The sequence below is a fragment of the Chroicocephalus ridibundus genome, chromosome 4 (assembly GCF_963924245.1).
Source record: "Chroicocephalus ridibundus chromosome 4, bChrRid1.1, whole genome shotgun sequence".
Taxonomy (NCBI): domain Eukaryota; kingdom Metazoa; phylum Chordata; class Aves; order Charadriiformes; family Laridae; genus Chroicocephalus; species Chroicocephalus ridibundus.
In genome coordinates, this window is record NC_086287.1 from 38,690,331 (window position 1) to 38,718,251 (window position 27,921).

Consider the following 27,921-nt stretch of genomic DNA (forward strand, 5'->3'; position numbering starts at 1 on the left):
TGCTTATTAAAGAAGTGTCATTCGTATTTAAGGCATGATTTTTGTTATGACTAACCACCTACTTATTAGATATATTTCCTGTTGCTTTCTCTCTTTTTTTTTTTTTTGGGTTTGGTTTTTTTTTTTAACCATGGATGCATTGGAGTGCTAAATATTTTGGCTTTGCTTTTTCTGTCTCAGTTTTTCTTTTCGTTATTATCAGTCTGTTTCTTTCAAATTGCTTTAACGCTTTTATAATACTGTTTTTATTAGAATTCCAGTTTTAAAGGTTGCTGTGAGGTTATGTGTTCTGCATATTTAATTGTAACAGTTGGCACATAATCATTGCATTTATGTATTTTAAAGGTGAAAAAGTGTTGCAGCATGATGAATTTACTCGAGATCTATTTAGATTTTTACAACTGCTCTGTGAAGGACATAACAATGGTAAGTGAACAGAATTAATTTTGGGGAAAATGTGTGATAAGTCTGTTCCTAAACAGAATTGAATAGAACCAATTCTAATGTTTTTTTCCTCTAATTTAGTTTTATGAGGGGAAATTGGCATGTCAACAATTTGAATTGCAGAGTTCAATTTGAATTTTTAAGTCTTAATATAATTTCAGTTTTTATGCCAATTGTTAATAGTAAAGCCTATTGCAAGTCATGTGGACAACAATTCTTCAGTTCTATTTACATTTTAATCTACCTTCAATTTCCACCACGTAAGCATCTGTACCCAAAAAGGCACTTAAAAATAACGTGTTCTCTATGTCTCCATGAAAATATGAAAATAAACTCCTATTTTTTATTCCTATATGTAGTAACCAAACACAAATCACTTCTTATTTCAGATTTTCAAAATTACCTACGTACTCAGATGGGCAACACCACAACAGTGAATATTATCATTAGTACAGTTGACTATCTCTTGCGTCTTCAGGTGAGGAAAAAAGCGAAGAAAATGGAGTATAACATACTTGCCTGTCCTTCACTTTTATAAATTCACATTTTACCAGAAACAAATGTGAAAATGCTCTCCCCAGGGATATCTAAAAAAAAGAATTTTGATTTAATTTATTTCATCTCTTCTCCCCTTTTAAAATAGATTACCTTTCAGAATTCTGCATGAAACCAGATTTTTTGTAACTTATCTCATTTTTCACTTCTGCAGGGAGCATAGTTAGATAAAAATGCAAAAATTTCTTATTGTCATGAGAAATAGATTGACACAAAAATACAAAATTTCATCTGCTGATGATTCAACTTTTGGTGATAGAAATGGAGGCAGTAAATACTGCATACAGAATCCAAAATTAGAAAATATAACACTGTTATTTTGTTCTTAGGAATCAATCAGTGACTTCTATTGGTACTATTCAGGAAAGGATGTAATTGATGAATCAGGACAACGTAATTTCTCTAAAGCTTTGGCTGTCACCAAACAAATATTCAATTCCCTTACAGAATATATCCAGGTAAGCAAAGTCTTTTGCTCAAAGTACTAACAGTGAAGTTCTGTGATCGTGTCCTATCATAAATTTGTAAATACTTTGGCTTTATTGGCTCTATTTTTCTTAATTTTGACAAAGCTAAATGGAATCGCTGGCCCAGTGTAAAGTTAATACTAAAAGATGTGAATGGTTGTATATTTAACATGGTATGATCTAGTACTGATGCACTAGATACCGAGGAGACCTTAGGAAGCTCTCTCATGTATCTTCGTGGAAGCCTGAAGTTTCTTTTTCTATTTTTTCAGGGGGAAATCTTAGGAAAGCAATTTGTTTTATTTGTATTGTCGTATTTTATTTTATATAAATAAAAAATGTGCTTTATTTTTTTTAGGGCCCTTGCATAGGTAATCAACAGAGTCTGGCTCATAGTAGGCTGTGGGATGCAGTTGTTGGCTTTCTTCATGTCTTTGCCAATATGCAGATGAAACTTTCACAGGTATTTTCAGTAGTCAAGTAATCCTTCTTTGCATGTGTTTATAAATTACAATCAAATGAATGTCGAAAGCTGTTAACAGTTAATGTGTTGATACTTGTTGTATGTGCATGGGCCTACTGTAATGTAGAGGTCCAAGACTGAAGCTCAGGACTAGCGTCTTCATGTCACTGCTTTTAGCATTAATCATCACTGTCCGCTCAACTTTTCTAATACCAAAATCACTGCTTCAAACCCAATTATACCTTTCTTATAATGAAGGTGGCAATTTGGTCCCTGCCTCCCTGTTGCCAAAACCTGATGATCTGTCAGAGCAGAAGCCCCGTTAAAAGCATGGTTCCCATGCTACAGCTAAGTAGGGCAAGAGGAAAGCTGGGAAAGATTCAAAGAGGTCGGGAATATGGCAGTCAGTCAACTTGTCCAGTTAATTCATCACAGGCACAGAGCAGGAGGGCAACAGTCGGTGTTGATTTCACTGTGCCAGGGCATTGTGGAGTCCCACCCCTCTTCACAGTTTCAGGCTTCTATGTTCTTTTGTGATTTCTGCTTAATGAACCCATACGCTCAAGCCACTAGGCACCACATGCAACAGTGCAGAGTAATTTTCTCACTCTTACTCAGTGTCTCTGCTACTCTCTGACTTACTCATAAGATTTCTTCCCACCCTACAGAAGCATATCAGTATTTTGAGGTCTTTTTTAGGTCCTTAATGTTAGACTTATGTTCTGTAGTTAAACTAAACAATTCTAGTTCTATTTGAGTGGTAATGCATTATGCCATTAAATATTCCCTGTAAAGTGAGAAAGGATGGATTCTTTCTGAGATGAATACTGCCAGATCTGTGGTGTAACCAGTTTTGTGAGTTTCTTCTGTCCCTTATCTGCACTTTGGTAATCCTTAATGCTTTTTTAAAGCTTATCTTTATAGTATTAATACCTCTGCTGTAGTAAGTTACCCTGATACTGTATAAGACTTCTGATAGTAATCATAATAAAATGACAATGAAATGTTGCTGAAGAATTTGAACTGCATTTAGATGACCATCCTGCATACTGTTTTTTTTCAACTGTATTTATTTTTCCAGATAAATACAAAGACAAAACAATCTTATACTCCTTTTTTTTTTTTTTTTTTTACAGGACTCTGCTCAGATTGAATTGCTTAAAGAACTGCTGGATCTGCTAAAGGATATGGTAGTGATGCTCTTGTCACTGCTTGAAGGTAGGACCTGTTTTTCTTTGTGGTCAAATATGATTGTCTCAGCTTCATAATGTAAATTATGATAATTATGTTAATCTTTCTAAACTGTTTTTAATTGCCTTTATGTAATGCCAGGGAAAAAAACTATTTCGTATTTATTTAACAATTATTCTGGAATATACATAATCATGAGCAGAGGGCTGCTACAGAAAAGCATGTTGAACAAAAAATTACGAAGATTTAAGAACATTTTTGTTCTGTTCTCAGCATGAGTATGCAATGTGTTTATTTAAAATGTAGTGATGCCAAATAACTTCTTGTTTTAACACACTACTTAGGTAACGTTGTAAATGGAACTATTGGAAAACAAATGGTAGACACACTTGTAGAATCATCTAGCAATGTAGAAATGATTTTGAAGTTCTTTGACATGTTCCTCAAGTTAAAAGATCTGACTAACTCAGATGCTTTCAAAGAGCATGACCCAGATGGTAAAGGCATCATTTCAAAGAAGGAATTCCAGAAATCAATGGAGGCTCAAAAACAATACATACAGTCAGAGATTGAATTCCTGCTGTCCTGTGCAGAAGCTGATGAAAATGATATGTTTAACTATGTTGATTTTGTGGAAAGATTCCATGAACCAGCCAAAGACATTGGATTTAATGTAGCAGTACTGCTTACAAACCTTTCAGAGCACATGCCTAATGATTCACGCCTTCAGAGCTTACTTGAACCTGCAGAAAGTGTTCTTAATTACTTTGAACCATATCTTGGCCGTATTGAAATAATGGGTGGAGCCAAGAAAATAGAAAGAGTTTACTTTGAAATCAGTGAATCCAGTAGAATGCAGTGGGAGAAGCCACAGGTGAAGGAATCCAAAAGGCAGTTCATATTTGATGTTGTAAATGAAGGTGGAGAGCAAGAAAAAATGGAACTCTTCGTGAATTTTTGTGAAGACACAATCTTTGAAATGCAGTTAGCATCCCAGATCTCTGAAACGGATTCATCTGAGAGGCCTGATGAAGAGGAGGAGGAAGAGCCTTGTTATGTAGTGGGTATTGGAGATGATGAGGAAGAAGAAAAGTCCCTGGAGTCTGCTTCAGCTTTTGCAATGGCCTGTGTTGCAGTGAAGAAGAATGTTGCCAGCTTTTTTAAAATGGTCACTGTGAAGAGCCTAAGGAAACAATACAGGAAAGTTAGAAAGATGACAGTAAAAGAGATGGTGAAAGTGTTTTTCTCCTTTTTCTGGATCCTATTTGTAGGGATGTTCCAAATGTTCTTCACTATAGTGTGGGGAATTTTCCAGATTCTTTGGAGCACTGTATTTGGGGGTGGCCTGGTTGAAGGAGCCAAAAACATTAAAGTTACAAAAATATTGGGGGACATGCCTGACCCAACACAGTTTGGAATCCATGATGATGTTATGGAAGTAGAAAAAGTTGAAGGTACTGAGCATGGCATCAGAGCTGAACTTGTGCAGTTTGTGAAAGGTGAAAAGGGAGAAACTGACATAATCTCAGACATTTTTGGCATTCATACAAAGAAAGAAGGTGGCCCAAAACACGGTCAGGATGCTGGACTTGGAGATATTGCAGAAATCCTTGGTACTGATATCCAGTCATCTTTGGAAAACACAGTTCATAAGAAAAAAGGATTACAGGTATGTTAAAGAGATTTTGTATTTCTTTGAAGAGAATAATAATAATACAAATATATTACTGAATTTTCTATTAGTAACTGAATTATTTGCCAGTTAACTGATTAATAAATGTTCTCATTGAGAACATACTTTATAATCTGCACTCTTTTAAAAACAAACAGGAGAGTTTTACATGGCAGAAAAATTCAGTCCGGTGTGTTTAGATTTCACTACAGGAAATTGGTGTTATTTTTCATTTGGACTTTATTCAAAACAAAAATTGCTAGCAACTTTCTAGGCACAGATTTTGCTTTAAATTGTTTACAGTCCTGTTTATTCTGCATACCCCATTTTTTTACAGTATATTTCAATTACTTTTCCAATCTATTTTTTCCATAATAATGCCTTATCATTATCGTCTTTCTTCTATATGCTTTACTGATCACATACAATAAAATACCATTTTTTACTATTATTTGAAATAATTTTGCCTAAATTTATTATTACTTTAATGTTTATCATATAGTCATTCTTTACTTTTACTCTGTTTTATGAACTCTGTATTTTGTTCCACTCAGCTGAGCTAAATATAATTTATCATTACGTTTAAAAATGTATTGAACTAAATGTTAAAACCCAAATGCATTTGTCATATTTGGAATGCATTATGTTTCACTCTGCTTGTTATTCAAATATATCTTTCCTCTCATCGTTGATCCACCTCTTTATGGTATGCTTTCCAGAGATTTTCAAGATAAACCTCCATTGTACAACTTCTTAGTTCATTATTTCCTCTTCATTCATATGTTTTTTCTCCAAGATTTGTTTATTGCCTAGATTGAGCTATATTTTTCCAATTTTTTTTCTTATTTATTAATTCATTGTTATGCGTGTACTTAAAAATGAGTGTCTTTTAAATTCCTGCCTCATTTAGCATAAATGTAATGTGGTGAGTATTTAAAAATACTATTTTAACTTAAGGATCATAGCAGGTCTGAGTAAATATATTAGAATTTTCTTCAACGATAGTTGAAGTAAATATTTTACTTCAGATCTGACTAAATATTTCAGAATTTTGCTTGCTTTACTTTGATTTATCCATTTCTCAGGTTTGTTTGTAACTATTGACAGAAGTGCTCAGTAATTTATGCAGATACTTTGAGTCATTAATGTGGTCAGCAATGCAATTTATCCAGCTTTTACCTTTAGTATGTTTTCTAGTGAAACTTACCAAAACAATTTTTACACTAATTCTGTATTACAGAAATTACTTTTCACATGGTGTATATGAACGGCTCAAGTAATGCAGTTAGAGCACTGTATGTAACTGTTTAGTAGACCTCAAAGAAGAAACAGCAATGTAAGAATCAAAAGTTCCCTTCAGGAAGTCACTGTGTCTGTCTTAAGCATTTACAATAATAAAGCTTGCACAAATTGATAGAGACCGAAATTCACCTCTATATGCTGGAAAAGCTATTGTGTACTGATAAGGTCAATGACGTTACCGTAGAGCCAGCGAAACTGCATTAACCTATGGAACTGTGTATCCTGAAGATTGTTAGGACTTAGTTTTTACTGTGAAGTTCCATAGCAATCTGAGCACCATGCAGGTTAACAACTAAAAAAAGAAGTGAGAAGTGAGCTAACAGAGTGTGCTGATAAATCTGTGTTATTCATATCAGTAAAATCAAGATTGCACATGAAAATCAGCAAAGTGATGTACATGGGAGGAAAAATTATAATTTTACATGTAAAGTGTTGGATTTTGAGCTCATTGTTACTGCTTGGATATGAAATCTTGGGAATATAATAAGAATTCTACAGAAGTATCAGTTCAATGAAAATGTCAATCAACACAGATCAAAAAAAGCAAACTGAAATTTTGAATTGTTGAGAAAGGAACAGAGAGAGGAAAACCCCAGATGACTATGTTCCATGAACCCAAAATATAACTGTGTCTTGAAGAAAAAAGAATGTGATAAAACTGAAAAAGGTTCAGTGAGGGTGAAAAAGTTATCAAAACTTGATATGGAACAAATACTGTGTATGGAATTAAGTAGGTTAAGGCTCTTCAGCCTGGAGAGGATGGATAGGGATTTATTCATTCTTTTCCCACTCTACCCCTTAGAAGAACTAGGTGTCAGCAAATGATTGCTGAATTACACTCCACCAGCCTGAGATCTTAGGGGAAACTCTTTGTGGAAGAGTTACGCATGCTTTATCACATGTACAAGATGAGGCTTCACATGTTAGAGGTGAGATAAGCAAGGCAAGATCAATTTAGTAAATTCTTTCATAAATTATTTCACTACTTACATGCAAGAGAATAGGCATCCAGGTGAGTAGTGGGGGAAAAGTTTAGATAACTGTATTTGTGTATTAGAAATGTAGAGAATACACCAATAGATAATTGTTGTCTCAGCTCTTTGAAGAATACAGAAGAGGGTGAAGAGTTAAGATACGTTTTTGCAAAAGTGAATGGTAGCAAATTTAGGCACTTTAGATTCCTTTTTGAATCTAGGACTTCATAGCCTGCATCTCTCTGATTTCCAGTGAAGCTTAGATGTTCAAAATGCATTTGAAATGAGCTCACTTTGGTCTAGCAACACTGAGCCTAAAGGTGTTTGAAATCCAGGTCCCAGCTTCTTTGCTGCAGCTAGCCATCTGTAAAATGGCATATTGGTTTTTCCTTTTCACATAATCTGATAACCGTGTATAATTAAGTTGTTCAGTCAACTGGGATAGCTATAGTATTGATAACACCATATTGAAAAAGGCTATCTGAAGAATTTCTGCAGTATTCACTGTTAAAATCTAGTTTGAGCTGTCTATTTTTAAAACTGTAACATTTAAAAGTGCAAAGTGGTATAAAAAATATAGTGTGGTAATTATTTTATTTGTTTCTTAGAAAATAGTATCTAAAGTTACCAAAATTTTATTTTAATGTATCCATTTTGACAGTTAAAATACTTTTTGCAGATATCTGAAATTGCAAAAGAAGCTGAAAAAGAAAGAAAAGCAGAATCTGAGAAGGCAGAGTAAGTTATTTTTACACAATTCCCGTGTAATTCCTTGCTACTTCCTAATGCTAGATAATTTGGCCAGAAAGAATCCAAGCAATGCTCAGTATTCAAAGAACTTCGTGTACACTTTGTCTCATCAGTATTTTGAAAAGCAGCACAGTCCCTAAGAGATGGCAGACCATCTCAGTGAGCAACAAAATGGTAATCGATTTTTTGTGGCCCTTGACAATTCTGCATATATAAATCTGTAGCCGTTGTATTTTTAAAAGTTCCCATAACTACCTTTAAAAATGAGGACCAAAAGTTTGAGTTTGAATGACTTACATTTCTGAGGCTGCAACAGGGCCTTTTTTTGGTAGAAGATAAACACATTCTTAGAGACCCATCGTATGATTGCTACTGCAGTAGTAGTGTGATAAGTAGTAGTAGTAGTAGTAGTGTGATAAGTGAACCACATACTGCATTTCTTTATCTTCATGGCTAAAACTTTCAACCGCCTCGATGCCTCAACATTCTTTTACATATATGCAAATTCACCTTTTTTTTTTGTTGTTGTTGTTTAGTAACTAAATTCCCCTGTTACTATGTACAATCTTGATACTTAATTTTCATAAAGGCAGTTTAGTGGTGCAGGAGGAATGGTTGTCATCTCCTACATACTTTGTGAGGTGCAGTCCTCTGAAGCGAACTTCCTTGGTATTACTCATTCATATCTGTAACAGTGATTGCCTTGACTGAAATGAAATCATTTTCTGATACTGTGATTCAATTATGATACAGTGTACCAAATCCCAAAAGCTTTATTTCTCTTCTTCAGCCCCAGGCTCAAGAAAGTACACGTGAACTCTAAAAATTACGTTGCTTGTATTGAGTATATATGTACATCAGTGGTTTTAGCAAACACCCACTTCACACTTCGTGCAGTAACTTCTGCCTGGGTTTTGGCTTTTTACCCTTTTTGATCTCTCCTCAACAACTCTATTCTTGCCTATCATTTGAAACTAAGATCACCTTTCGTTTTTTACTCCGAGTTCACTGTCTACCTCAAGTCTGTTACGTACAATCATTTTTCTCCCAGTGTCAAAACTAAGTTTAAAGCCAAACTTTCTGAATTAGGATTCCTAATTTACAATACAGAAGTTTGGCTACGTATTTTTGTTTAGATAACCTTTCTTCTAGCATGGAAGATGGTGAGAAACAAGATAAAGCAAAGGAAGTACAATCTGAGCAGCCAGAAGAGGGAAAAATGAAGAAAAAGAAGCGACGGCATGGACAAAAAATTGAGAAACCAGAGGCTGTTATGGCTAACTTCTTCAAAGCTTTGGAAATTTATCAAACAAAAATGCTTGTAAGTTTTTCTTAAACTCTTCTAGTCACTGAATTTGATTTATGTGATATAGAACACTGGTTTGATATCGGAGGGAGAAATGTCATCATAAAAGAAACATTGGCATGAGTTTTCAAATGACTGGCTGTATTTAGTCTTTTTTGCTTTTTGTAATACTTCATACAGTTATATAAATAAAGTGTTGTGTGTGTGTAATTTCTCCTATCTTGGTCTAACAAGACAGATTAACCTCTTGAGTTCCTTGTTAAGACCTCCCTATTTTCCATAATTGAACTTCTAGAATCTGTAATTCTATTTTCTGTAAAATTTTTCTTTGTTCTTAAAACCGTCAAATGATGAACTCTCCGAAACCTTCTCAAGTAGTTTATTCCAATATTGTAGTATTTATTTTCCAGACTTCCTTCTAGAAATTTTTCCTTAATATTCTATTTCAGTCTTTCCTGTTGCAATTTTAAGCCCATTATTTTTAATCCTGTTCACCATGAAATGGGAGAATAGGCTGCCAAGAAATGCCCTTGCTCATTGTAACTGGTGTGTTAAGGCAGCACAATTACGTGTTTACGTTCTTAGAAACCTTGCTGCCTACTTTCCTTATCTTGATATTAGCTACAGGCCACGTCTAATTTTATTTTATTTTTTTTACTTTCAGCACTACTTGGCAAGAAATTTTTATAACTTAAGATTTCTTGCTCTATTTGTTGCATTTGCCATCAACTTTATTCTTCTATTCTATAAGGTAAGATTATGTATTGTTCTTTAAATATTTTTGGTAACTTCCAGAGGAATATTTAGTGACGGTTTCAAGGCTTGTTTAATAAAGCCATTATTACAAGCCCTTCAAACATAAACTAAAGTATATAGATATGAAGTAGTTAAAAGCAAGGACAAAAGTTTATGTTTATCAATACAAGTCCATCTTTCATAGAAAAGCGTCTGTGGGAGCCAAATAGGACTGAACAGGACTTCAGCTTTCAGATAAAGCTGTCAAAAGAAGGTCACTTAGGCCTTTTATTTTAAAGGCCACATTTTTAAAGTTGCTGCAATAATTTAGGGCAGTATGTCAGCTTTACGGCTTGGGGGTATTTACAGAATACGTATTAAATCCTGTAGTAATTTTTAAGCTCTAAACTAAGTCATGAAATAAAAACTTGTGGACAATGTACAAGTTGACAACATGAGAACTTTGTTTCTAGACTCAGCAACAACGTAGATTACAAAACAAACCCTAAATTCAGTCATATTAGATAACCGTGACATTTCTTGGTTCTTCCAAGAAAACATTTTTGCATAACTTTTTCATTGTCTGTTCTGCTTTTGCTATAGCACTGTCAATGGAGAGATTTGTAACTACTTGCTTTTTCTAGATTCTCTTTTCAGTGACATGAGATGATGCGGAGACTTCTGTGAAAATGAAGGACATCACTGTTCAAAGCTAATGCTCTCTCATTTTCCCATGAGCAGGCTTCGCAAACATCTTTTGTCATTATAGTAAAGCTTTTAAGTTTATTGTGTGTTTTCAATATGCTTGAATTTCTCTCAGGTGACAGAAGAGCCACTTGATGAAGTGGAGGAAGACTCTAATCTCTGGAACTCTTTTGATGAGGAGGAAGAGGAGGAGGGCATGGTGTTTTTTGTTTTAGAAGAAAGTACAGGTTACATGGCACCTGCTCTCAGAGCATTGGCAGTTATTCATACTATCATCTCCTTTGTCTGTGTGATTGGATACTATTGCTTAAAGGCAAGTTCTGAATCTTATTACTAATCTATTACTTGTTAAAGAACATTGGCTATGTCCCAAGGTCATTTTTGGAGCTAATACTGGTATAGCTATTTGTACCTAGTTGTTTAAAAATTCTCATTATTCAATATGTAGATGTTTTCCTCACGTACTCAGTCTGGCAGAGATGGAGTTAACTTTCTTCATAGCAGCGTGTGTATTTTGGATTTGTGGTTAAAACATTATTAAAACTGTTAAAACACCCACCTTCTGGTTATTGTGGAACAGGCTTGCACAGTATCAAGGCCTTCTCTTTCCTTTACCCACTCTGTGCATCCCCCAGAGGGTACGCTGGGAGGGGACACGAAGTTGGGAGGGGGCACAACTGGGACAGCTGACCTGAATGGACCAAAGCGATATTCCACACCATGTAATGTCATGCTCAGCGGTAAAAGCTGCCGGGGGATGCTTGACTTCCAAGATGGATGTTGCTCAGAGACTGGCTAGGCATTGAGGTGCCTGTGGGAGGTGCTGCTGTGATGTTTGGTCTTACATAGTGTTATAAAGAGGACGTAATACTGTAGGTAGATATCATAGTTTCTAAAAATATATAAACCATGACAAAGATGTCCACTGTCATTTTTATAGGTCCCTCTGGTTGTATTCAAGAGAGAAAAGGAGGTAGCTAGAAAGCTGGAATTTGACGGACTATACATAACTGAACAGCCATCTGAAGATGATATTAAAGGACAATGGGATCGCCTGGTTATAAATACTCCGTATGTAAAATTAAATGTTATTGTTGTATGTAAACTGTTTATAAATATTATAGATCATTAAGCCACTGATCTAGAACCTTCCCTGTCCATCTGCCACCTAGTTCATCTAAAAGAAAGGCATTTTTCACCTTACGTTGGATGCTACAGTATTAGATTTGAATATGAAATCCTGTATTATCTGTTTATTTAATATTATCATAACATGCATATTCCACATCCTTTTCCTTTTTCTAGGCTTTGCAAGGATTGTGCCTTACCTCACAAGCTCTCTCCGAGACGTTGCACACATTAGTCACTATTGAGAAAGTTTTAAAAAGATAACTTCCATCCTTTTCAGTGACTCAATTTCACATTCATATTGCATAGCAGTATTCTGCTGCCTGCCTTTCCCGCTTTTTGCTAACAAAATTTGTATACGACAAGAGAAGTAAATCTCGTGTAAAATAGCAATCCCACGATTTGAGTAGGTCTGACAGGAATTACTGTCAAGTTGTACGCATTAGCAAATACTGTAGTAGTCATACACTGATTCTAGGAGACTCACTTGCTGTTCTGTGAGTGAATGATACAAGTGTAGGCAAGAAAAAGAAAAATACCAGTAAGCTGCAGCAGTCTGTAGGAGTAACAGAAAGCTGTAAAAGAACAAAGTTATTTACAAGTCACAAAGTAGTTATGGCTAGTATATGCAGGCATAAGTAAGTATTTGATAAAAACAAGTCAGCAAAAACAATCAACTAAACGCATCAGAGTGACAGTATGCTGCCAAATAGCCAAAATACCTATCTTATCAGTTATACTCAATTTTTGTATATCATAAATAGTGCCCTATTTACTTTCATTTTTTCATTACTTTCAGATTTACTTTCATTAAAATCAGAATGTCTAAAATAGCAGAAATTATTGAATGCTTTGTTTTCCTACACATGAATTTTAAGAATTTTCTTTCATTTCAGTTAGAAATACAGACTGGCGCATATTATTAAAGTTACAATGGAAGGTAATTGGGAAACTGGAGAGCTTGCTTACTTTCCAACCCGTTTCTTTAACTATTGACAGCAAGCCATCTAGACATCCAGTAAATTTATTCTCAGCAAAAACAAGCATAAATTAATGAGATACATTGTCAGCTTATCCCGAACGACGTGCTGTACAGCCTGTTCTCAGCATGTTGCACTGTCTATCAAAACTGACTAAAAGACAAAGGTAATTTAAGCAGACTAATTCTCCCCTCTTGATGTGAACCAACTCTCAAGGTTTAGTGCAGGTATTGTAACGAGCAGCATAACCACTGCTGGAGGGTACCCAGTGCTGTGTATACACTGAAATATGCTTTCTATAAGTGAAAAAAAAAGGTAATTAAAAAGGCAGAAGAGGTACCCTGATAAATGCAGCACTGTTAGATGTTTATGGTAAAAGAGACAGATCCAAGCTGGCTACATTAGACACATACTTGGCTTAAAAGTCTGAGAAGTCAAGGAAAGAAAGAATATAGATCACTGGACCAGAACGTGCTATCTGAGACATTGGAGGTGTTTGCCTTTTTCTGGAGGAATCTCATTCAGAACTTCAATTCAGAAAAATAAAAAATTGAGCACTTAATAGAAGTTGGGAAGTTTGTCTCACATCCCAGCAGAACAGTGTCCTGGAATCTCATTCTTCTGATGTTAACGCTTGCTTTATTTTACCAATACTGTCCTTTAGTTTAAGTAATTATTTTTCTTACTTAACTTCCTGCATATTTGCTCAATTCAATGTTACATTCAGGAAATGATGAGAGAAAAACCTTAAATTTTGTAGTATTGCCTGCTAATTGGCATTGTTCAAAACTGCCGTACTATACAGTAAGACTGTTAGAATGAGGAATTCCTGGGCACTGCTATTCATAAGACAAGAATTTCTTATTCTTCAAGAATAAGAACAGTATTTTTTACGAAGATCAGGGAAATGTCACTGATAAGAGAGAAGGCTATCTTTTTTCTTTCAGGTCAAAGCTAATGTATTTCCTAGCGTCTGTTTTAAGATCTCCCCCAGGATAAAAAGTTGCTTATTGAAGCATCATGGTTGCTCACTACTCTCAAAAAAAGCAGGGAATTTTCAACAAAAGATACCCTTTCAATAAAAGATACCCTGACACTTCTTCAATATTTAAGATTTACTGCTTCATTTCTTTCTCTTTTGTATACACAATAGGTTTTCTTTTAATTACCAATGTGGGCACGAGGCAGATGACACAAAATGTTCTTTAGCTGAACTGTCTCGCAGCTGTAGAATTATAAATGTTTTTTACCTTGTCTTGTTCTGGGATGTCAGATCCAGTAACAATATATCCGCCTGACAACAACGTTACCACTGACCTCTGTTCTTGCCAAATGATCTTTGCAATTTTCTGGAGGGTGGTGGGTTTTTTTTTTATTAATTTTTTTTTAATTTTAATTTTATGTTGGCAAACTGTTTACTGGTTCCCAAGTGTTCAGCCTCCATTTGAAATGTAATCTAGCGAACTTAAAAAGTATTTATGCTACAAGACTCTCACATTTTCCTCTGAAAATCATTGTCTGTGTTGATTTTATGGCTAGGAGCAATAAAGTACTTATTTAGGAGATGAATGATATTACAGTGACTACCCTAGCCTTATCGAGTTGTTAGGCTCATTAGGTTATAATATTTAGCCTGCTGTCTATTTGTAGCCAATCATATTTGTGGATGTGAAAAAGAAAAGAGGGGGGAAATAAAAAGACGATATTGCAGCGAATGATGATTAATAATAGCTGTTGTCAACATGAAAAGAAATTGTTCGAAGTGCAGCATGTGAGTGAATGAAATTGTACCAGAATCTGCAGTGACCAGGAACATGGTATTTTCCTTTATTTAGGTGTTTTTTCCTTCCCCTGACAAGTTAAATAACTTGACATATCTTTGCCTTATCTATGTAGGTCCTTTCCTAGCAATTACTGGGACAAATTTGTAAAACGAAAGGTATGCTTTTTCTATTTCTATTACGTTAGTCGTAGCAATAATCTACTATTTGGTTAATTCGGATATCTATGTGTAATATACTTTTGTACGCATAAATATACAAATAATTGAGAACTGAAATTTGTTTTATGGAAGTCATTGTGGCAAATGTCTCAGTGAACAGGCAGCTGCAGCGTAGGTGGGAGGAGGGAGAAGACAGAAGGCTGTGGTTTCCTTCCTAGACTCAGGCAATCGAAATAACTTTGTGCTGTCAATCAGCCACGCAGGTCTAATTTACAGTCATTGTCATCTTTAGGATACAAAGCCCCCTCATCCCCCTAAAAAAAGAAAAACATGCCATCTTAAATGACGGCAAATTATACATAAGCTTTCAGATAATAGCCTTTAATGCTTCTGTTTTTCTTTGTTATGCTCCCCCTGCCTGGCTTCCTGGGAGTTCTGACTGTTCTAGTAGTGTTAATTGTGAAAGACTTTTTTAAAAAAAAATTCTGACAACTACTGGCTTAAAGTAGGGTGAATGTCACCAAGGTCTTTCTCTGAGCAAAAGCTTCTCTTCTTTCATTTTTAGGTTATTAACAAGTACGGAGACTTATATGGAGCAGAGCGCATAGCAGAACTTCTGGGTTTGGACAAAAGCGCCCTTGATTTTAGTCCAGTGGAAGAGAGCGAACCAGAAGAGGCATCTCTTGTATCATGGTATGACTTTTGAACTTCACAGACAAATTGTATGTTGGCATAACGTCACCGTCAAAGATGAAAACAGATTTTATATTGAAACTGTAGTGACGTTTTCCTCAGCATGGAAAATTCAAATGGAGAAGTCTTCCTAATGTGGAAGTAAAATAACAAAGCTTTTTGTTTGTTCTAAAACGTACTTATAATGTTATAAAAGTAAGAAGAAGAATCACACAAGTTGATGCTGACTGATATAGTTGGGCACTCTTTTATTTTAAACAATAATCAGTGCAGCATTTAAAAGTTCTTTAGGTGTTACAACAGAGTTAGTTTATAAACCACAGCACCGAATAAGTATTGGTATCAAACGTCTAGATCCCAGGTATCTAGAAAAATCTCAGAGATGTTCTCCTGATTTATAATCCATCAGTGAAGATGAGAGTTTCAAAGTATCCAAGTCCCAAATGATTTAGGCTCCAACAAGAATTTGGTTTCCCCAATCCTTAAGGCACACAAGAATCAGGATTTCCGTTCGCGTGACATCTAATGGCAATAAAATATTTAGAATCTTGCAGAAGGTGTTACCTTTTATCTTGGAAATTTTGGCAACATTTTCAACTAGACAGGACACTTATGTCTTGAATTCAAGCAATTCCAGTTCCACATTTCACTACTTTTAACACACATTTTAATTTTTATAAATCTGGAATATAGCAGTATCACTCCTACTGAAATTGTTCCAACCATTTCAATGGTTTAGAAACTGTGTATGGGTGCTCAGAGTTAATGAATGCTCTCTGAAAAACGAAGCACCTACATCATTCAAAAAATAAATAGCTAATCTCTATCACCACCTTCAGCAAACAAATGTGAAGTACCAAACCTAGTTTGTTGTTTATACTTACAGAATTCAATACTTAATTTTGACATTGATGCATTTCAAAAAATTTGTATTTCCTAGGTTAAGCTCCATTGATACAAAGTACCACATTTGGAAGCTCGGAGTTGTTTTCACTGATAACGTGAGTACATTAGCCTAGAAGAACATGCTTTGATTTACTATAAACATGATTCTGTCTTCCACCATCTGCTTTTATTTTAAACAAACATACACAAATACTACTGCATTACAGAGCCATTTTAAAATAGTTTTTTCTGTCTTGTGTTGTAGCAAATTGCTTTAATTTATGTTAAAATTTTTGTTTTGATTCTAAATAGCAATATGCACCTCCTCACCATTAATACAATGCCAGCATTTTGGAAGTTAATGGTACATTGATGAATTTTGTAGAAATCAATCTAGCAACCAAAGGCATCTTTTGTAAAATGAAGCACAGCCTACAGAAAGTTATCCTTTCTTCTTCTTGAATCATCTGTTTGATATGGTTGGTTAATTTGAAAGGACCACGCTTATACTGAAAGTCCTTTTTTTGGGAATTGTCTTTTTCATTCTCTTGAGCATTCCCAAACAAACAAGGCGGCCAAGGTGAATCAAGTGAAGATGCATATATTCATTGCGCACTAAAAGCACACCGAGCCACTGTTCTTCAATAAGAGCTTTCATGTCAAAGTGGCTTCAGGTTCACTGCTTGTTAAAAGAATAAGCTGTGTTATCTGCCGTCGGTTTTTGAGGTGTCCTGGTTGAGGTGGTCTGAGACTTCAACAGAGAAAGTGTCTCAAGAGTAATACAATGCATTTTCTTTCCTTCAGAATCAGTATTAAAATTTAAAGTATTGTGTAACCAAAAGTTTTAAGGTAGGGGATTTTGATGTTAATAACACATATGCTGAAGACTGCATTTAAGTGTGCAAAGACAGAGGTCTCATTAGCATAACTAAGCAATAAACGTTCCTTAAATGAACAGTGGAGATGATAAGAGACACTAAGACGGTCTTTTTTGAACATGTAAAATAGAGGTATTACATTCAGACTGTGATTCTAATCAGATCATGAAAGTATTATTTTATTTCATAACTCAAGTGACTAAAAGAAAGCCAGATTTTGGATCCAGTAATGCACATGAGCACCTGCTAACATTCTGCCACTTTTCACTTCCTCTGCAGTCGTTTTTGTACTTAGCTTGGTACACGACTATGTCTATCCTTGGGCACTACAACAACTTCTTCTTTGCTGCTCATCTGCTGGACATTGCTATGGGTTTCAAGACATTGCGAACCATTTTGTCTTCAGTCACTCACAATGGCAAACAGGTTAGTGCTACATGCAAAGGTGTGAAAATGAATGCGTTTTGTAACAGTGCTGGAAAAAATCTTGTGGTACCTGGGAAATACTGGAATGAGATCCATTTTGATCATAACTGGATTAAAGAATAGATCCCATTGTGTCTTCTGCAGCACGTTTAATACATGTTAAATCCTATGAAATGATAATAATCTATACCCACGGAGTGCTGACAGCTGAAGAAGTTTTCTACCACTGGAGAAATGCAAGAATATGAATTATGACCTAACCAGCACCTTCTCTGTGCTCAATGATGAACTGATTGGTGGTAACTAATAAGAATTCACAATCTCTCCTTAGCTAGAGCATTAATAATGATCTGGCGCTGAGATTTCAATCCTTAGCTAGTAAGAAAGTGCTTACAGGTGTGGGCTTTGTGCACTGTGGAGTATATTTATATGCCACTTCCATCATGCAAAGATCAGATTAATAAAATCTACTTCCAAAACTGATGGTTGAAACTTATGCAGGGAATCATTCTCAGATCTCTAAAGGCTCTGTGTTCCTAGCTAGCACACCAAGAAAAGCAAGCTTTTCACTAACGCCCTTTTTTAATGTACATTTAATTTCAAACATACACATTCCATTCATTCTCGACTGCAGTAACATGTATTCTAAGACCACTCTTATGCTCTCTTAGACTTGTCAAAACATTTTCAACCACGTAACGTTTTTGGAAGAGGCCTAAGAATATCACCTTAGCTTAACTCAGATATATTCTTTATGTTTGCTTAATCCTTTCTTTCAGCAGAAGTTGACCAATGGAACTTTCTTTGCTTATCAGGAAAGGAAGTTTCTAAAATAGTACATATGAGGAAGTTTTCAGTATCCTCACAAAAACAAATGAAATCTCTGGTTTCATCCCCTTCATTTTCCTCCAGGATGACCAAAGTCTGATTGATATATTTTCTTTATGAGATTTTTCTAAATATAGTACTCAAAACTGAGCATAATTGACAGACCTGTTTCAACTCAAGACCACAGCTTTTAGTATACATTCTTAAAAAGCGAAGCTTAGTTTTCCTCATCCTGTTGCTTTTCTTGCTAGTGGATACGAACACTGAAAGACAGGTGGAGATTTTTCAATTGACGCGTTCACTTTGGGAGCATACTTACACATTGGCAGAAAGTGATAAACTGACAAACAGCTTGTTGTTCAGTACTTTTACACTTCTTTTAAGAGTAATACCAATTGTCGCACTTTGAAAAATATGTAGACTTTAGTAACTCCTCTCCAGAGCCGCATCTTCTAATGCCAACTCCAACAAACAATATAATCTAGTCTTAATAACTGCTGAACTTTTTCACCTAAGGATTTTATTTGCTTAAAAGCAGGACCTGAAAAATTACCTACTTTTTGGCTATCTAAAAAATTTTCTATCCACTTTATTAATGGCTTTGCTAACCGCGTTTGGAACAGAAAATAGACTATTGTAAGTCATAAGAAGTCCCAGTTGAAATTATTTATCAAATTAATTAAAGGGGTTTATTTTTTATCATTTAATGTTCACTGTATAGCCAGTTTTTCAAATTACCAGAATTTAACTTTTAAATTAAATAGTGGAAACAGTGCTTCAGTGATACATAGGCCGTATGCATATAGCTCAGAAAGATGGAAACAACTTCAGTTTCTTGATACCGTTTTTCCCTTTGATTTTCACCTGAGCACGGGGTAAAGTAACACCTCTACACTGATCCAAGCAATAGGGAGACCTCAAAGCCGTGATACCTGCTATCTTAGTTTCCTTATTGGGAAAGGTACAATGTAACACATGTTCAGTACTTAAGGCAGTGCACTGAGCTAGCATGTCTCTTCTGACCGCATGAAATTGAAACCTGCTTTCACCTCATGTCTCCATACACAGCTTGTGCTTACTGTAGGACTCCTCGCTGTAGTAGTGTATCTTTACACTGTTGTGGCGTTCAACTTCTTCCGCAAATTCTACAACAAAAGCGAAGATGAAGATGAACCCGACATGAAATGTGATGACATGATGACGGTAACTAAAACATCACGAGCATGCTTCAAATTTCATCCTGAATTTTCAAGTGGATACTTAAGATAAAACGATAAGCAAGGAGGGGTGTTTTTGTTGTTAAGTCCATGGGTCTCTTCTTCTTGCTGTATGTCATTTTGAAAAAGTGAACGGTCTCGAAATGCCCTCTGCATTCTTCAGCGGTCTAAACTCAGCGGTAGATAGATGGCACTCACCAGTATAGGAAGATATACCACAGTATTGAGGAGAAAAATCCAGAATATGATTTGCTGCAACTCTCATGTGAAGATGGCAAACCCGGAAAGTATGTGGAAGAAATTTCATGACAAACTGGCCAGCCCTGCAATAAGAAGCTGTGTTGTTGCAGCACAAATAAATCCAGTTTCTTCCCAATGTTTGCAAATGTGCAGGCTCCTCCTCTCCTTGTTTTGGTTATATCAAGTATATGGTGTTATTAGCACTAGTTACAAAAACCTGCCCCAAACTGCTTACAATTAGTAATTTAGTCATGAAAAAAGAAGTCAAAGGTGAGTAGAGGAGGAGGAAATGAAACCTTATTACAGGTGATAATCTAATGCTACTAATTTCCCTTCTGATTTCCACCTGTTGCTACAGAATGTTATTTTCGTCACATTAAAAGATACTCTACAGATAATGTATTATGGTATGAAGAGGATTTGATTTTCTTATTGTATACAGAAAACAGCACAAATTCAGGTATTAAAACTGTAATATTCTGAGTTTGCGGCCAGCTCATTTCTTCCATGGAATAGTCACTCTCTGCCTTGTGTTATATGCCAAAAATAGAATCAAATCCCTCAGACCAGAGCTGTGTCATAGAATTCCACAAAATGCTCTTCCCTATTCTTGACCTTTCTTTCAAACACTCAGTGCAAGTCAGATGTGCAAACGATGGAAATTATGAAAACTGCCCAAGCAGTATTATTTAACTGGTCCCTCTGCAAGCTGGATACAACAGTATGGTCATAAAATAGGTGTAAGAGTAATTGGAATAATTAAACTATATTACTTTTTAAATATAAATTACTTTACCTCTACCATGTGAGGTAAATCAATTCCAAGTTATGTTTTTAAGTTTGATTAAACTAGTACCAACATCTTATGTCAACAGAAGATGTAACCCCATTTGTTAAGGCAGTAACAGACTTTTAAAGGTCCAGCGTGAGAGATACATGAGGAATGATACTGTGTTCTTTGTTACTCTAACTTTTGAAGAGCATTAGCAGAGCAGAATCTTCTTTAAACAGAAAAAACCCACACAAAACAGCACAATAATTCATGGTAAGTATATCTGTAATTTTCCTCTCTCTTTTAGTGTTACCTGTTCCACATGTATGTGGGTGTAAGAGCTGGTGGTGGCATTGGAGATGAAATTGAGGATCCTGCTGGAGACCCTTACGAAATGTATCGCATTGTCTTTGACATCACATTTTTCTTCTTTGTCATTGTTATCCTACTGGCCATTATTCAAGGTACCAACACTAACCATAGTGGAGACTGTTAGAATTTAGTTTACTTAACTTCTGCAATGTTTTTAAACCCCATCTGTGTTTGAGGTAAATTTAGCAGTATTGCTATGAAGACTTATTTCTGAGTTGGTAAAATCACTAATTCTGAAAGTAATAATTTTAGACTTAATTTATAAATAATGCATTGTCCCAAGTACTACACAAAGACAAAGCACAAGAAATGTAACTTATCAGGGTTGAAGTGTTTATGGACACTTTGGCAGCTATCCAGCAATGACACAGCATGTGCAGGATCACTGCTCTTGCTGTAACCGTTCAAACTTGGAGAGCCTTGCTGGAGACGCTCTTCACACCTTTAGTCTGGACCCACCGCAGCTGGCTGGGGAATGGAGACTTTCCCCTTGGAAAGGAGAAACGACATAGAGAAAGTCACCGTGGCCACATACCCATTTCCTCCTTTCTTTAGAGGATGATTTGCAGTTTTATTTGGTTTGCAGTTGTGGTTTACAGAGAACGAGACCTCTTCTCTTCCATGCCTGTCGGTGTTCAACACTCATTGTATAAATTGCCCTAAGGCTGTTAGGAAAAACCCCATCATTTTATGTCAGTCTGGTGGGAAAGAAAAACTGAAATACATCTATATTGAGAAGTTATGAATGTCACAGTCCCCCAAATGATCCAAGTCCATTGTTAATGTGTTGTAAGTGGAGGAATAATGCTTCAAATGTGAAGCAGCATCACAAACTGACTGGGGGGGCTGGGGGAGAAGCGTCGTCTTTGTTGAACAAAAGTTGGGATACAAGAGTTCCAAGAGAAGGAGAATGAAAGTTAAAGTCTTTCATGGGAACAAAAGAGATGAGATTTATGGAAGCTTAACTTGACCAGAACATAAGTACAGAAAAACCTTTCCACTCTCAAGATTGTACTTCTGTGTAAGAGAAATTCTTACTGCTGGGAGTGCAGTGTGACCAGGTGTTAGATGTCTGGAAATTGATAGATAGTATCTTGAATTGTTTAACCTGCATAAAAGTACGCTAAACTCCAGACAGTGGAGAATGTCTGCCGTTGAAATATGAATGTTGCTAAGTACTGAAGTGCTGTTACTTTTCCGTTTGAAACAGGTCTGATCATCGATGCTTTTGGTGAATTAAGAGACCAGCAAGAGCAAGTGAGAGAAGATATGGAGGTATGAGTAAGCACATAACATTTTTCATTACTCTCACTCATCTAGATCGTTATTGGTTAAAATAGCATCTTTGAGCTAAAATTCATTTGTAACCACAACTTGTGTTTCCAGACCAAATGTTTTATTTGTGGAATCGGCAACGACTATTTTGACACAACCCCACATGGCTTCGAAACACATACTTTGCAAGAACACAACTTGGCAAACTATCTGTAAGTATAGTTCCTTTAGTTCTTTAGTGATAGCGCAGCTTTCCAAAACCTCAAAGCAATCGGGACTTGTGTGTGTTTAGACTATTGCCCAGAGTGCCAAGACACTGATCTTCCACTTCCATCAGTAAACAAAGAGCCGATCAAAGAGGAGATTTTAAAAGTTAATTTGGTGGCATTAGTTACTCATACAACAAGGATAATTATATGAGCATTGTGCCAGCGGAACCAAAGGAGCCAAACTGCTGGTGTCTTACAGAAGTCTGTCTTTGGAATGCTGCATCTGAACTTTTTAAATTAAAAAAAAAAAGTGTGCCTCCTGGAGTGGAGGCTGCATTATACCCTGCATAGCAACTGACACTGCAAAATCAAAGCACACTACTTCTGTGAGGTAAATTTCCATTAATATCCATAGTTTTACCAGTCTATAACCTCCAAGCTTTTCTTACTATGTTGACTTGCTTAATTGGTATACGGGAACCTGTAATTCACAGTGAATTAAAATTGTCCATTTCCTTAATATTAGAATATACAGCGAACAATCTTTCTAACCACGTTGCCCTTTAATTAGACAAATGCTATATTCACTATACGCTCCTTTCTTTACCATGAAAGCACATACCAAGTTTAATTCCAAATGCACTGCATCACAAGCGTCAGCCAGGAGTGGGGTTACTACAGACAGACCATTGTTAGTACTCTACAGCCCTTCTCATTAGTTCCAGCTCTGTACACGGGAGTGAGCGCAGGTACCCGAGACAGCTTGGCGCAGCTTACGAGCACCAGTGTTTGGAAATCTTGGTGCAGCTGAGTATTTGCCACACTTCTATCTATAGCCCTAGTAACTTCTTCCAGGGCGAGATGTTGGCGCATGTGCGTACAGGAGGTGGCATATGCCTAACTCACGTATTGCTCCTAGCACTGAAATGAAGAAAATGCTAAACCATTTCCACTTCTACAGATTTTACATCTATTAGCACTTCCACAGAAGTGCTGGAGGACAGAATTTTCTCCTTTAACATAAGCACTTTAGACCCCCAGCAGTATCGTTACTCTGCTGGTTGGCACCGTCTCCCTCAGATACCCCAATCTATGAAAGGTGAGGCAGAGATGTTACATTTTCTGCATTAATACCCACATCATGTGCTTGTTTCAGGTTCTTTTTAATGTATCTCATTAACAAGGATGAAACTGAGCATACTGGCCAGGTGAGTAGAAAGTAAAACTTTTTTTTTTTTTTTTTAAGATTATCTTTCAACGCTTTGTTGAAAGATAACGCTTCTTCTCCAGCCTTGTAGCTGTGTACCACCAGGTGGAACTGATGTACCACCAAGGAGTGGAGATGGTGCCACCCTCCCTGAGAGCCTTCTGGCAGTGAAGGAAAAGGAAGGGTTAAAAAAAAGGGAGGTGGCGGCTGCAGCAGTGCCCTGTTGTACCCCCCGCACTGGACTCGGGCATAGTCATCGTACTGTCACCTTAGCTCTGAAATGAAACCCTGAAATACACCAGTTATAGCTTATTCCCAAAAGAGTCAGTAGTGAAGCTACTATATTTATAGTCTAAATCCAGACATATGTAGATATAGATAGGTACATGGATGTGGGTAGGTATGTCTAGTGTTGTTAGGCCCTAAATGTAAATAAATAAGAAAGTGTATAGGATTTAACTATATCTTGTCTCAAATAAGCGGCTGTTACGCAAACACTACAAAAGTACCTTACACTTCAATGGTTTCCAAGCAAACTAAACCACATTTGATATATGCAGATTGTGTACAGGTTTGCTCGGATAGAACTAGACTGATTCATTTATGCAGTTTTTCTAATAGGGCTTAAATTTCAGTTCTACTGAACCAAGACAAGCGCAGAACATTCTACAACTGTTCTTGAGTTACGATCTTTGAGTTTCAGTGCCTTCCCAGTTGCGCCCCCCGGTAACGGGCACAGCACCTGGTTATTGTTAAAAGTTTCTCTAGAGCACTAACTGCAAGGTGTCTGTTAAAATAAACACTCTTTACCATTTTCAGGAGTCATTTGTGTGGAAGATGTACCAAGAAAGATGTTGGGATTTCTTCCCAGCAGGGGACTGCTTCCGGAAACAGTATGAGGATCAACTTGGCTAATACCACAAAAGAAATTATTTATTCGTGAACTGTTACGATCCAGTATACAAAAAAAACTTCCTTTCTTTTCACAGTGTAATTTCAGAGCTTGTATTTGCTTTAAATGTCTTCAACACGTACGTAAAATTTGACACTATTTCATCGGCTTTTTGTACCTACCACATAGGAAACAGGTCTCCTGTTAGAATTTTCATTAGAAAAGAGAAAACTATGCCAGATTTACTTAAGCCTTCCTGTTCAAACATGGTCTGAAATGATAACATCTTTTTAACTGCATCATTAACTCAGTGTGTGGCAGTACAGTTGAAAGGGCTAAAAGGTGTCTTAATTGCACAACATTTGACATTTAAGAACTTGAACATCAGAGGCCCTGCCTCGTGAAAAAATACTTTAACTGCTGTCCAGTTTTTGCCCCCGGTATTTGCTAGTGAATGTATTAAGATACAGCCTGAAAAGCTTTAAGCAGTTAAAAAGAAAACATTTTCAAACACTCTGTCGACCTTGAAACATTAAGTGCCTTAAAACCTCTGTAGACATAGCTATGCAAACTTTTTATTTATGTTAGTGTTCTAGATGAACGGATCCATTACCTGTATTGCTTTCCTGTCCTTCTGTATGAAATTGCACTTGAAGTTTGTTTATATACTACCTTCAATAACAGCTTATTAGATGCTGCTGTTAAAAGACATACACTGTATCAAAATTAATACAATTTAAATCTTAGGCCAAAATAAAACAATGCTCTATGGTCACCTGCAAGTAGAAGCTGCTAGGATTATGCATTTCTTTTCTTCTAATAAAAAGTGCCCACTGCAATAAAGTATTATAAACCAAATGTGACTTTTGCTCTCTTCTTTCTCCTTTGTCCACACTATGGAGATGTCGCGTGAGGAGGGCGACTGAAAACACACGTATTCATTATTCATTCATAGCTTTATTTTAAAGGACTACAGAGAGCAAGTACAAGCTGAAATAACTGTTCTCGTAGTGTGCTGTAGCCTGCATCTTAAGCAACGAAAATCCTAATTTCATCACAAATTTTAGACCTTTCTAAGAGTATCAGTCTCAGACAATTTTCAATCACAGCTAAACGAATTTTGGTTGCACAGAATTTTAGGTGCCAGGAAAGAAAACCGGGCATTTGGCATGCTCAACAAAGTGAAATAGATAAAGGAAATAATGAGGAGATTCAACTTTCCACTTAATGTTTGCTATATTCAGTTATTCATATAAGAAAATTTGAGCTTCAGGAAATCATACTGTCCAGCCAGTCTTCAAGCTCCTCCTCAGTAACATTTTTAGATGTACGCTGCTGCTGCTGCTGCTGCTGCGCTGCTGCGCTCTTCTCTTCAGGCTGATCTAGTTTTAAAGGGTCTAGAAAAGTGAAAAGAACAGACTTGAAAATCTGGAAACAATTCCATACCAGCCCTTTTGTCCCAGATCATTGTGCTTTTTAATGCACAACTGACTACTTGAACACAATCTCTCTCTCTTGAAGAACAGCGAGTCATATTCCAAAAATAGTAGCAACAATAAAAAAAAAAAATAATGAGGCAGGTTAATAAGGTCCACAAGAGCAATGTGGCTTCTGTCTGATTCAAGGAGGGGCAGGGCCTGGTCCGCAGCTGGTAACGCTTGAAAATAGAATTCATAGCAAGCCATCAGAAAGAGCTGTCAGTTCTTCCTTGTACTCTTAGCACAGTGAACTAAGGGTTCATAATGTTACATAAAAACTTTATTTAGTCTTCCTCTCACTAAAATTCTCTAGCAGTACATTAATTTTATTTTTTTTTTATTTAAAATTCTGCTGAATCATAAAAGACCAACGCTGTTCTGCAGAAGAATTTCTCTTAATGCTTAAAACAAACTGACAATTGTGCAACTTTACTTCAGTGGGGAGTTAAAATTGAAAAGGAACAAATGGGTCAGAACATAGCCCCACATAAATGAAATGCGGAATGACAGAGGTGACGACAGTGGCGCTGTTGACTGGCTAATCAAGAGATTAGCCAAAACATCACCAAAACAGAGCAATGGAAATTGAATAAGGGCATGCCGGGTAGAAGAGAAATCTCACCTTTTTCCTTACAATCCATTTTCAAATCCTTCTCAGTTGATCTGTTGTAGGATAATGCACCAGACACGGGTCTGGTTTGTGTACCAACGGGAGCATCTAGATTTAGGAGAAGATCTAGTTCTTCATCCAAATGGTCAGTCTCTTGCTTTGATAGCAGCTGGGCTCTCTGAAATGGTTCTGCTGCACTTGCTCGAGGACCATTTTGACTTCCAGGCTCTGATGGAGCAACAGAATCACCAAGGGGATGGGAGACCAAGGCCGTTTCACTCTGAGGCAGAGACTGTCGGAACAGAAGCTCTCTCCTCTTGCCGTCTTCAATAATTTTAGATTTCATCTGTGGGAGCTCTACAGGTGTTGATGCCTAAGAGAACAGGAAAGGGCTTGAGTCTTTCTAATCATTAACCCCATGTTTATTATTCTAATTTGGATTGTAATTCATGCTTCCTACATTTGATCACTTAAGAAGGTACAATGAATTTCAACAGAATTGAATTCAGAAGTAAAAGCAAACCAAAGTTATCTTCACGATGCTTTTGCAGAGCAACTACAAAATAAAAACTCCTTTTATCCCTTACTGTGAAATACGAGATTGTATGCTAAATCAAGTTCCATTGTTTCACAAACACTTCCTGGAGAGTTACTTTTCTTTAATTCTTCTGTAGTGAAATCCCATCGATACCATGAATTTTGGAATGACCGAAGTCAGAAATTGGTTAGACACATTACCTCATGTTAGGCCTTCCCTCCAAAATTCCAGTCTTGAAACCAAACCATACTACAGGTTGCTGGTTATCATTTAGCAAAAGTTATAGTATACAGCTGGATATTTTGAAAAATGAAACCAAATTACAAAATATCAAATACTGAAACAAGAAATGGCCGTGGAACGCAGATTCTGCTTTTATCCAGATGCCCTGGCATTAATAACACTGCAGCATACCTGATGACCACATCGCCGGTCAGAATGAGGAGACAAAGATTAAATGTCATAACACACACCTTATAACCCCGATAGAAGTTAAAGACCGTGACTAGAACTCTTAAGAAGACTGTACTTGACAGTAACATTTATGTGCGGATTCCCCTAGACATCACATCTGCAGACAGACTGAGCTCCCGTAAGAGGGAGCATGGTTGTGTCAGTCACAGAAGCACTTCACGCAACTCCAAACAGAAGTAAAATTCCTTCTGTAAGGGTCATGTTCCTTTTTTCTTGTTTAAGCAGATTAATTTTTACTTTTTTTTTTGAGAATCTTGGTTTTATATTTAAGTCTCATTGCTTCTTTTGCCCTTACTTTAATATTTTCTTTTTC

The 27,921-nt window shown here is 36.3% G+C and overlaps 2 protein-coding genes across 2 annotated transcripts in view; one reads left to right on the forward strand and one right to left on the reverse strand.

Moving 5' to 3' along the window:
• The window catches only part of RYR3 (ryanodine receptor 3), a 233,033-nt gene extending 207,738 nt beyond the window's left edge, over positions 1-25,295 (forward strand). Inside the window, exons 84-104 of the mRNA XM_063334430.1 lie at positions 346-426; positions 834-922; positions 1,329-1,457; positions 1,825-1,929; positions 3,066-3,147; positions 3,465-4,789; positions 7,748-7,806; positions 8,971-9,139; positions 9,789-9,875; positions 10,680-10,877; positions 11,505-11,635; positions 14,569-14,611; positions 15,180-15,307; positions 16,248-16,308; positions 17,350-17,496; positions 19,393-19,527; positions 20,861-21,017; positions 22,136-22,200; positions 22,312-22,412; positions 23,566-23,617; positions 24,436-25,295. Of these exons, the coding sequence (XP_063190500.1) occupies positions 346-426; positions 834-922; positions 1,329-1,457; positions 1,825-1,929; positions 3,066-3,147; positions 3,465-4,789; positions 7,748-7,806; positions 8,971-9,139; positions 9,789-9,875; positions 10,680-10,877; positions 11,505-11,635; positions 14,569-14,611; positions 15,180-15,307; positions 16,248-16,308; positions 17,350-17,496; positions 19,393-19,527; positions 20,861-21,017; positions 22,136-22,200; positions 22,312-22,412; positions 23,566-23,617; positions 24,436-24,531 (3,440 nt within the window). The 3' untranslated portion in view covers positions 24,532-25,295. The remainder of the gene's footprint in view (positions 1-345; positions 427-833; positions 923-1,328; positions 1,458-1,824; positions 1,930-3,065; positions 3,148-3,464; positions 4,790-7,747; positions 7,807-8,970; positions 9,140-9,788; positions 9,876-10,679; positions 10,878-11,504; positions 11,636-14,568; positions 14,612-15,179; positions 15,308-16,247; positions 16,309-17,349; positions 17,497-19,392; positions 19,528-20,860; positions 21,018-22,135; positions 22,201-22,311; positions 22,413-23,565; positions 23,618-24,435) is intronic.
• Positions 25,296-25,445: 150 nt separating this feature from the next.
• Positions 25,446-27,921, reverse strand: part of AVEN (apoptosis and caspase activation inhibitor) — a 100,909-nt gene continuing 98,433 nt past the window's right edge. The window contains exons 5-6 of the mRNA XM_063334428.1: positions 26,609-26,969; positions 25,446-25,905 (exon numbers count right to left, since the gene is read on the reverse strand). Of these exons, the coding sequence (XP_063190498.1) occupies positions 25,778-25,905; positions 26,609-26,969 (489 nt within the window). The 3' untranslated portion in view covers positions 25,446-25,777. The remainder of the gene's footprint in view (positions 25,906-26,608; positions 26,970-27,921) is intronic.